Source organism: Tupaia chinensis, unplaced genomic scaffold, assembly GCF_000334495.1.
Source record: "Tupaia chinensis unplaced genomic scaffold, TupChi_1.0 Scaffold138665_1, whole genome shotgun sequence".
Taxonomy (NCBI): domain Eukaryota; kingdom Metazoa; phylum Chordata; class Mammalia; order Scandentia; family Tupaiidae; genus Tupaia; species Tupaia belangeri.
The window spans coordinates 327,146-335,762 of NW_006198557.1; the positions used below are offsets into that span (position 1 = coordinate 327,146).

General features: G+C 50.4%; 2 protein-coding genes across 2 annotated transcripts in view; both read left to right on the forward strand.

Annotated features, from left to right (window-relative positions):
* KANK2 (KN motif and ankyrin repeat domains 2) overlaps positions 1–6,379 on the forward strand; it is a 30,317-nt gene extending 23,938 nt beyond the window's left edge. The window contains 1 exon segment of the mRNA XM_027765556.1: positions 6,312–6,379. Within this exon segment, the coding sequence (XP_027621357.1) occupies positions 6,312–6,379 (68 nt within the window).
* Positions 6,380–8,492: 2,113 nt separating this feature from the next.
* The window catches only part of SPC24 (SPC24 component of NDC80 kinetochore complex), a 5,072-nt gene continuing 4,947 nt past the window's right edge, over positions 8,493–8,617 (forward strand). Inside the window, exon 1 of the mRNA XM_014592853.2 lies at positions 8,493–8,613. Within this exon, the coding sequence (XP_014448339.2) occupies positions 8,509–8,613 (105 nt within the window). The 5' untranslated portion in view covers positions 8,493–8,508. The remainder of the gene's footprint in view (positions 8,614–8,617) is intronic.

Here is an 8,617-nt window from a genome sequence, read left to right on the forward strand (position 1 = left end):
GGGGGGAGGCGCCCCCCCATGGGGGAGTGTCCTCTTTTTTTTTTTTTTTAATTTGACCAGAGAGAGAGACAGAGAGAAAGAAAACGTGAGAGAGTAAGCCACCAGATCCAGGGCTCGAACCGTGACTGGCCATGTGGGAGTGTCCCCCGCCTTAATCATCTCACCACCTGCTGGTCCCCTCTCTTTTCTCTCTTTCTTTCTTTCTTTTTTTTTTTTTTTAGAAATTTTTGCCCTACAACACCTGTGCCCGCTAGAGAGACAGAGACAGTGAGAGGGAAAATGAGAAATCACCCTCCGGGGGGATGGCCACACTACGATCCCTTCTCCCGTCTCCTCTCGGGATCTTGAGCACGCACACACACGTTCCTGGCGTGATTTCCAAGCCACTGGGCCCAGGACTCGAACCGCTGTCACCCACGTGGGAATCCAGCGACATAATTGCTATGCCAATCTGCTGGCCCCAATCCAAATTTTTATTTTTTTTGGAGAAGTTTTTGCTATAGGGCACATGTGCTTGGCAGAGAGAGAGAGACAGACAGAAGGTGAGAAGTCACCCTCCAGGGGGATGGCCTCGCCACAGTCCCTTCCCCTTCATTATCCTCTCAGGATCTTGGGCACGCACGCACACATGGCCAGGGTGAGTTTCAAGCTGCTGGGTCCGGGACTCGAAATGCACTTGACCACAGGGGAGTCCAGTGACATAACCATTATGCCGTCTGCTGGTCCCGAGGTTTCTTTTTCTAAATTTGATGCAGTTAAACCTAATTTTTTTCTCTTATGAGTAGTGCTTTTGGTTTCTTATTACAGGCATCTTTACTTACCCTCAGATTTATTTTTCTGTGTTTATTTTTAGAAGCTTTATTATTTTTCATATTGAATGAATTTCCACGTGGAACAAATTTTATTATTGTTTAAGAGGTGGTTCGGGGTTCGTGCTGCTTTTGCACGCTGCTAAAAACTGCGAGCACCATTTGCTCACCCTGCTGCCGTTTTCGATCGCACTGACCTGTGTCAGAAGTAAACGTGGATGGTCCGTGTAGGGCCCTTCCTTCTCTCCTGTCTGCTGGGTTCCTTGCTTATTCCTACTCGGTACCACATGGTCTTCATCTGTGCGCCTTGATAGGAAGGTGTGAGAGCTGTAATTTTCAGGTTTATAGTGCAATGGTAGGCTGGTAAGTATCTTGGCGTATTATATGTCAGACAAATACTGTTGGCTCCAATTTCTCGCAGTGTAGACCAAAGTGGAATTCTTGTATACATTGGCGCCGGGGCTGCCGCCACTGGGGTGTGGGTTTTCTGCCAAGTGATTATGGACAGAGGAGGACGCAGGGGAAAATATTGTCTTTTTGAGTCATCGTGGGGGAGGGTTGGGGGAATCTGAGAATGCGTCGCCCAAACTTGAGAAGTCACTGGATTTGATATTTTCATTTTCATCCGTCGTGTTCCCGGGCAGCGTCCCCCCTGCCCTGCATGCGCCCCCACGTTTCATGGTCTCCTACATAACAATGTTTTCTGGGCCTGCCCCAGGCGACTTTCTTGGGGGGACTTCTCCTGTCGCTTCACCAAATGAATTTTGTCCTTGTCCCCCCCAGGGCAGAGAGCTTGGGCCTTTTTTGTCCCTTCTTGGTGTGACTGTCAGCGTAGCCCCATTCAAATGGGGGGTGTCGGACCCTGCGGTCCGGGAGCTGGGGTTTGCAGGTGCCTCCTCCGCCATGTGACCAGAAGTAATGACCAAAGTCCGTCCCTTGCCTGCTCAGAGGCCCTGGCAAGTGGTCATTTTCCTAGAAAATCTTTCAGACCAGGAAGAGCAGGAAGAAGCCCGTCCTCCCAAGGAGACGGAGATGGAGCCCTCCGTTTTCCTCCCCGGGGCTTCAGAATTCGTCTCCTCAAAGGAAAGGAAACCGGGCCAGCGCCCAAGTCCCCATGTGTATGCCATTAAGGGTCGGCTCCCGGCACAGATTTAAACCAACAGGGCTTTGCCACAGCCAAACAGGGCCGACTGGGTTTTATTATGATTTTTTTTTTCAACACCCCAGAGACGTTTCTGGAACTGCTAGAACAGAACCTGCTGCAAACTGGTCTTGCCGTTTCTTCCACGGTTTGTTTCATCTTCAGAATTAGTTTTTCTTTTTTTTTTTTTAACATTTTTGCCATAGGGTACGTGCGCTCGCTGGAGAGAGAGAGAGAGAAAGGGAAGTTTGTTTCGTCTTCGGAATTCATTTTTCTTTTTTTTTTTTAGGTTTTTGCCATAGGGTACGTGCGCTCGCTGGAGAGAGAGAGAGAGAAAGGGAAGGTGAGAAATCGTCCCCTACAATCCCATCTCCATTCTCCCGTGGGAATTTTGGGCATGCGCACACACATACCTGGTGTGATTTTCAAGCCGGTGGGTCCAGGACTCGAACCGCTGTTAGCCATGTGGGAGTCCAGTGCCTTAACTCCTATGCCACCTACTGGCCCTACCATGTCAACATGGTTGCTTTTTTCTTTTTTTCCTTTCCTGTTCCTTTTCTTGGTGAACCAGGGAAGGGAAGGATTCGAAGCCTCTCAATGTGACTTGTGGTGGGGTCATCTCCCCCAGATATGCAAGCCGTCCTCTGAGGTCCACCTCTCAGCTCAGCCTTTAGGGTTATTTTTGTTATTATTTTAATTTCCCAGAGGGTGCATACACTCACTGGAGAGAGAGAGTGAGAAATCACCCCCCCTCCACGGGGAATGGTTATGCCACTGTGTCTTCGTCATGGCTCCACCCTGTCGAGATTTGGAGCACGCATGCACACGCACCCAGCATGACTCTCAAGTCACCAGTTCCGGGACTCGAACCCAGCTGCCAGCCATATGGGATCCAGTTGCCTTAAACCACCAGGCTACTGGCTGACCAAAGGCCTTTGGAGCCCAAGTTCAGGAAGATTAAGTTAGCCCCACCAGGTCCCACTTCCCAGGAAAGAAAGCAGAGTCCCGGCCTCTCCCAGAGGAGTGTCCTGACTTGGCGTAACCTGGCTTGGGTTCAATCTTTATTGAAGGTGTAGACCTGAGACAGAAAGGTTTGCATGACCGAAGAAGACAACCAGGGTTGACTCCGTATGTGTGTCAGCTGGAGAGAAAACCAAACCAAACCAAAGCTAGCTGGGGATGGCTGGTGTCCCCTGGAAAGCTGCAGCTTTGAAAAGGCGTACCAGAATCGTTTCTCTCCACCTGGAACCTGGAGCCCACCGGTGCCTTTGTTTCAGCTTCTAGAAACAAATCCTCGGCCCAGGGGTGCACCAGCCCTAGATAAGTCCCTGTTTCTGTCTGCCGTTCCGTCCCGGCGGGCCACAGGGGGCCTGCCTCTGTCCCCATGCTCACGTATATTCATGACTGATTTCACCTTCCAACTACGGTACGTCCATACAGTATTACACATAACTGAAGTATTCTTTTTTTGTAATCTTTTTTTAGAAGGTAAATGAATTTAATAAAGCTGCTGGTAATGCCGATATGACTGTTTTTCTCTTTGTTTCATTGTTTCCCTCCTCAAGCTTTAAAATCGATCTCCCTTGGGGCTGGCAGGTGGTGTCCTAATTAGGCGCTGGGCTCCCACGTGGCTGACTGTGGTTCGAGTCCTGAACTTGGTGGCTTGCTTTCTCATTTTCCCTTTCTCTCTCTCTGGTTGAATTAAAATAAAAATAATAAATAAAGTGAAATAAAAATAGTTCTTTAGTGGGCCAGCAGGTGGTATGGTGGTTAAGGCACTGGATACTCCCACATGGCCAACCATGGTTCGAGTCCTGTACCTGGTGGCTTGCTTACTCACTTTCCTTCTCTCTCTGTGTCTCTTTCTCTGGTCAAAGTAAATAAATATAATGAATAGGGACCAGCAGTTGGCATAATGGCTATGTCACTGGACTCCCATGTGGTCGACTGAGGTTCAAGGAGAAGGGACTGCAGCATGGTCATCCCCCTTGGGGGGTGATTTCTCGCTTTCCTGTCTCTCTCTCTCTGTCTTTCTGGCAAGCGCACGTGTCCTTTAGCAAAAAGAATGAATAAATAAAATTAATTCTTTTTAAAAAAATAATTCTTTTACAAAAAGTTTATTTTAAAATTATTTTATTTCACTTTATTTATTTTTAATTTGACCAGAGAGGGACAGCAAGAGCGAGAGAGAGAGAGAGACACAGAGAGAGAGAGAAAGTGAGAAAGCAAGCCGCCAGGTCCGGGACTTGAACTGCGACTGGCCATGTGGGAGTCCAGTGCCATTAACCACCACACCGGCTCATTCTCAGTCTCGCTCTCTCTCTCTTGTTTTTAAATTTGGCTATAGGTCACATGCACTTACTGGAAAAAGAGAAAGAGGGAAAGCAAGAAATCACCCCACACGGGACACACCGCAATCCCGTCTCTGTTCTCCTCTCGGGACTTTTGCTGCGCACACACATGTACCAGCGTGATTTTCAACCTGTTGGGTCTCAAACCATGGAGTTGGCCATGTGGGATCCAGCGATTAACCTCCGTGCCACCTGCTGGGCTTTCCTGACCCACTATCCTCATTTCTAGGTTTTGGCCATAAGGGTGTGTGAGCTCCCCAGAGAGAAACAGAGAGAGGGAAAGTGAGAAATCCCGGCCCCTCCACAGGAGGGGTGGCCACGCTCTAATCCCTCCCCCTCCGTTCTCCCCCTGGGATCTTGGGCATGCACGCACACGCTACCGGTATGAGTTTCCAGCTACTGGGTCCAGGACTCGAACCATGGTCAACCATGCGGAGTCAGTCCAGCACCTTAACCACTAGGTCATCTGCTGACCCCAATGATTTATTATCCTTTCGATGAAGATATAAAACATTCAGATTGTGTATACCAAAGTCCTGCTCCATGGCTTGGGCAAGCCCGACCTGCTGGTCCCCGGACAGGAAAAGAAGCACCCTTGACCCCAGAAACCGACTGGCCTCCCTCCCTGCACTTCCCACGGGGGCAATGGCTCCCTGCCTTCTTGCTTCCTGTTTGTCCACTGTGCTGTTCAGACGACAGATAACGGGTGGCTTTCTGCGGAATTTTTGGAAGTCCCAGAAATTTTATGTAAAGGAATGTATCTCTAAGCGGAAGGTCTGTTGTCCTTGTCAGTTTCCCAGAGGGGTTTATGAGCCAAGGGGGCGCCTTTAAGAAATCAAAATATTGTTTCCCATGAGCAATCGCCAGGGACCATTTGGTTACTATGTCTTTTATCTTGTTCATCTTGAGCTTAAGGCGCCCATCCTTGGGGCTGGCAGGTGGTGTGGTGATTAAGGGCGTTGGACTCCCCCATGGCTGGCTGTGGTTCGAGTCCCGGACCTGGAGGCTTGCTTTCTCATTCTCTCTCTCTCTGGTCAAATACAAATAAATAAAGTTAAATAAAATAATTGTTAAAAAAAAAAGGAGACTCCCATCCTGGGCCAGCAGGTGGTGTGGAAGTTAAGGCGACTGGATCCCGCATGGCCAACTATGTGGTTTGAATCCTGGTGCCGGTGGTTTAAAATTCATGGTGATGCATGAGCGTGTGTGCCTAAAATCCCGAGAGGAGAATGGAGGAGAAGGGACTGCGGCAGGGCCATCCCACCTTGGGGGGGGAGGGTGATTCTCATTTCCCTCTGTCTCTCTGTCTCTCTGTCTCTCTCTGCCTCTCTCTCTCTCTGCCTCTCTCTCTTGTGAGTGTAAGTATCCTATAGCAAACTATAAAAACAACAAGCAGACCTTCCCAACTACCCAGGATATTTTTCAGAGAGAGATTTTTGTTATAGGGCACATGTGGTTGCTGGAGAGACAGAGAGAGACAGAGATAAAAAAAGCAAGAAATCACCCGTTGGGGGGGATGGCCATGCCGCAATCCCTTCTCCTTCATTCTCTCAGGATTTGGGGCATGCACGCACATGCACCCGGTGTGAGTTCTAAGCCACCGGGTTGGGGACTTGAACCACGGTCGACTACGTGGGAATCCAGTCCACTATCTGCTGGTCCCATTAACTTCATTTCTTTTTTATTTATTTATTTATTTATTGGTTCATTTATTTCAATTTGACCAGAGAGAGAGAAAGAGAGAGAGGGAGAGAGAGAGAGAGAAAGTGAGGAAGCAAGCCACCAGGTCCGGGACTCAAACCACGGTCGGCCATGTGGGAGTGTCCAGCACCTTAACCACCACACCACCTGCTGGTCCCCTAACTTCATTCCTAACATGAGAGAGAAAGGCAGGTGTCCCCAACAAGGTCTGCACACTTCCGTCCACCCCTAGTCCCCGCCCGCTGGATCATGACGCACATGCGCACCCAGACGCAACCCAGGGCCCTTCCCGTGTGGGTCCGGCTGTAGGAACACTGCGCCGCCATCCGGCCCGGTACGGTGGTACTGGCTTTGCGTTTTTGGAAAGGACACAGTAGAGATGGTGGCCTCTTTGGAGCAGAGCCTGATAGGTGTCAGGTCCCACTTGTGCAATCTACGGGGCTTATCTCGGACTTCCCGCCCCTGCTGATAAGACCCGGCTATCTTTAGCTGCCATGACCAGTTCCAAGGTCACAGGGAAGCTGCAGAGCCAGAATCCGAATCCAGCTCTTATCTCCTCTTTATTTCAATCTATATTTTCTCAAAGATGATTTAATTTTAACTATTATTAATTTCCTACAGGCACTCACAGAGTGTAATGGGGGAAGGCAGTTGGGATAGGGAGTGAGAAAGCTAGCCGCCAGCCCCGGGATTCGAACCATGGTCCACCATGTGGGAGTCCAGCGATGTAACCACTAAGCCATCTGCTGGTCCCCCAATAAATAAATTTTTTTAGAGGTTTTGCTATAGGGAGCATGCATACTCACCAGAAAGACAGAGAGACAGAGAGCAAGAAATTACCCCCCAGGGGGGATAGCCACGCCACAGTCCCTTCTCCTCCATTCTCCTCTTGGGATCTTGGGTACGCACGCACACGCGCCCAGTGTGAGTTTTAAGCCTCTGGGTCCGGGACTCGAACCACAATCGACTACATGGGAGTCCAACGACATAGCCATTACGCTAACTGCTGGTCCCCCAATAAATAATTTTTTAAAAAATTGCTGCGGTGATTAAGGCTCTGGACTCCCATATGGCGGCCACAGTTTGTGTGCCAGATATGGTGGCTTGCTTTCTCACTTTCCCTCTCTTTGTCTCTCTCTGGTCAAATTTAAAATAATAATAATCATATAAGTAAAATTATACACACACACGCATACATAAAACGGGGAGTCAGCAGGTGGCATGGTGGTTAACCAGCTGTATTCCCACATTGGTGACCATAGAGCAAACCCTGGACCCAAAGGCTTGAAAAACACGCTGGGGACCAGCAGATGGCATAATGACTGTCACTTGACTCCCACACGGTCGGCGATGGAGTTTCAAGTCCTGGACCCGGAGGCTTGAAACTCACAGGCGTAGTGTGTTTGAGCATGCTCACAATCCCAGGAGGAGAATGGAGGAGAAGGGATTGAGGCATAGCGCCCCCTGGGGGGTGATTTCTTGTTTTCTGTCTCTGTCTCTCTGGCAAGCGCACGCAACCTACAGCAAAAAATCTCTGAAAAACAAAAAGAAAACCACACCAGCACGTGTGTATGCGTGTGTGTGTGTGTGTGTGTGTGTGTGTGTGCACTGCCGCAAATCTGAGAACAGAATGGGGGAGGACGCACTTGCAATCCCTCCTCCAGGGTGATTTTTCAACTTCACTCCTTCTGGTGGGCCCACACACCCTATGGCCAAAACGTAAAAAATATACATATATATGGGACATGCTAGTGGCATGGTGGTCAGGGTGGCTGGAACCCATATGGCCAACAGAATGGTTCGAATCCCGGATCCAGCAGTTCACTGAATACTAAACACCATCCATAATCTCATGCACTTCACCCAGGAGGAAAGTCGGGCACAGGGGGGTGGAGGCAGGTAACCCAGCCCAGCTCCGGGTAACGGCTAAAGTGGCAAACCCCGCTCTGGGTCAGTTTCCCCACCCCTGAGATGGGCTTCCTGGCAGCAGCCACCTCCCAGGGTTTAGAGGTAAATATAGGAGCTTGCAGGGACTCGCCCCAAATAAACCAAGCTGCAGCCCCATCTAGCTCTGCGGCCTCCTATGGAACTTATTTGTGACGTTTGTCGTGTGCATGCCATGCACACTTTGCAGAACGTCCACACAGTCCACGGGAACAGGCCCACCGCTGTGCGCTGAGAACCGCGCCCCGCACAGGGCTGGCAATCAATCCGCCTCGGGAAGAATAAACAGCTTCACGCTCGCAGAGTCGCTTGTCAGGCCACGCAGGCGCGCCAGGAAGGCCTCCGGAGACGCCCCTGCCTGCGCCGATTGGTCAATATCGATGATTGACGGAGGAACCGGCGAAGGCGTATCAAGCCAGTCCCGAGACACCCTCCCACAGACTGCGCCTATTGGCCATTGTAGATAACTGACAGGGAATTCATCCAATAGAAATAGGATATCTGGGAAAGAGGCGGACCCCGCCAGCAGTCAAATTTGCGCGGGTTTGGAGCAGGCGCAGTCATGGCGTTCTTCCGCGACATGGAAGACCTGAGCCTGGAGCTGCTGAGCCTGCTGGGCACCAACCGCGCCGAGACGCAGCAGCGGCGGCCGGCGGGGGAGCGCCAACAGG